General features: G+C 38.0%; 1 protein-coding gene across 1 annotated transcript in view; it reads right to left on the minus strand.

Moving 5' to 3' along the window:
• LOC102203782 (E3 ubiquitin-protein ligase HECW2-like) overlaps positions 1-2,254 on the minus strand; it is a 63,055-nt gene that overhangs the window by 16,689 nt on the left and 44,112 nt on the right. The window contains exons 15-16 of the mRNA XM_013914637.1: positions 901-998; positions 561-695 (exon numbers count right to left, since the gene is read on the minus strand). Coding sequence (XP_013770091.1) covers positions 561-695; positions 901-998 — 233 coding nt within the window. The remainder of the gene's footprint in view (positions 1-560; positions 696-900; positions 999-2,254) is intronic.

The raw sequence follows: 2,254 nt of genomic DNA on the forward strand, positions 1-2,254 counted from the left end.
AAATGTTTACTTTGATGGGTTATGTCAACAAGCTGACAGATAAAGCAGAAATTTCATTTATATGTGCAGAATTCTACCAAGCAAGAATATGCCAATTAATTTGGTCACATGCACAACAACAGTGGTGCAGCTGTCATACAAGGGTGTTTATTTGTAACCTGGGTTGCAGGTGCAGCTTCTGCACTTTACAGACAATGAACTGATCAGTTAAATCTGTGATTAGTGAACAACCTGCTCTAACATGACTAGCTGTGTTCTGATTTTACCAATGGTTGTCAGAAACATTAAGTCTTTATTGTTGGTGTGAAAAGTCATTCATTTTAGCTCAGAGCTCAATTTCTTTCTGTTGAACTGGAGTTCTGAGTTCAGTTCAAGGTCAACATTTCCTAGTTGGCCAATCCAGATATTCTACGTGAATCAGCTGTACAGCAATGTGAAGTGCACTTAACGAAAATATCAGCAAAGCACTCTGCAGGGCTCAAACACAGTAAAAGGTTCCATATGAATTTGTGAGAGAGGGTTTGTGGATAATATTTTTTGCATGTGTTGGGTTTTTTCACAATGACTTTTCTGTTGATCTTTTACCAGGTGAATTCTGTGGGGAAGAGACAGGTGACCCCCGAGGTGACTGGCAGTAGCTGGGGTGAAGTAAGGCATGAGGAGGCACATAGGACATCACTTCTTCTTCAAACAGACTGCAGATGGAAGGTTGGAGAGGGGATGAAGGGACATAAAAAAGAAACCAATTCACTAAATGCAATTACTTCAGCAGAGCAGCGAGAAAATGAAAAAAAAAAAAAAGGTAATAACAAGAAGGGGATACACAACTAGTCCGATTAGAAAAAGGAAAGCCAAGAAAAAAAAGACTAAGACAGAGGAGGTAAAGCAGAAATATGTCACCTTAGCAACATGACAAGGTCGGCAGATCCCGACAGCCTGGCCAATCCTGACACTCCATCTGTGCGGATCAGCTGCACTTTCTCCCTGTTGTCACAGCAACATTACAATGGCAATGCTGTTCATTAATGTATCCTATGCATGTATTTCACTTTGACTTTGGCTACTTGAGGGACAACTGGAGCAGATCCCAGTCTGCTCCAGTCTCTGTACGAACCCCATGCTCTCCGATGCAACCACTGGAGTATGAATGTGTGCGTTAGACAGAAAGCACTCAGAAAATAGTCCTGCATGAGGCTGTGTAAAGCGCTTTGAGTGCTCAGAGAGAGTAGATTAAGCGCTATATAAGAATCAGTCCATATTATTTGTGTGTTGTGACTGCTTCTTGCAGACAAAAGCAGTTTCTGCTGGAAAGTCTTGGTTTGCAGTTGCAGTATGGTCTCCAGAAAATTGCAATTTTTATTTTTGTGTTTGCAACGACAGATTTATCATAGTCAGGACATTTTGCATTGATCTTTTCACATTTCCAGGCGTATTTGAAGGTTATGATCAGATTTGAGGGCTAGTGTTTTCAGCTTGTATCAATTTATAGTTTAAATATTCATTTAACAATAATCTTAATTAATTTCTAATATGTTTTTGTAAATGTTTCATCATTTTATTATTGATTTTTATTTCCATTTTCATTTTTTGGCACTTGCTGTTTGTGCATGACTTTGATTATTATGTTGTAAAACTTCAAAAATTAATGGAAAAAAAAATGTTGCAATGCAATTAGCAGTAGCACAATGAACTTTGCTTCCTGCTTTGATGATTTTCTCTTCTGACAATTAGGTTTTCTTGCAATACTTAAATGTTTCTAAATATGATACCACTGTTAAACAGGAACAAGGCACAGCAATATTTTTCACCTTGTCTAAGGTCTCTAATATATGAAGTTGATTCTTGTAGTTTGTTTCCTGCAAGCTGAATCGTGTTCCTCATCAAAGCTACTTAAAACACGTTTAAGTTCTAACTGGGTTTTTCCTAATGAGCCACATTCAACATGTCTTCATAAAGTTTAGCTCAAAAATAATATTTCAGTAAAAATCTGTCAAGATCACCACCGCTTTTAGGAAGTCAATCTCTATACCATGAAACAGAAAACAAATTATGCCCAATTGGACTGAAATATCTACCAACTTGGATTTTTCATTTTTATTCTTTTTGTCATTTGAGACCCGTGGAGCAATCATAAGGTCTATGTGGAGTTTTCTGAAAACTTATGCACTTAAACTCGACTTAAACCGTGGGAACAGACGACAGGTCTGAGGGTTAAGGCGGTGGAGATGTGGATCAGAGGGATTGGATAGTGAAG

The sequence above is a fragment of the Pundamilia nyererei genome, unplaced genomic scaffold (assembly GCF_000239375.1).
Source record: "Pundamilia nyererei isolate P.nyererei 1_Seehausen unplaced genomic scaffold, PunNye1.0 scaffold00212, whole genome shotgun sequence".
Taxonomy (NCBI): domain Eukaryota; kingdom Metazoa; phylum Chordata; class Actinopteri; order Cichliformes; family Cichlidae; genus Pundamilia; species Pundamilia nyererei.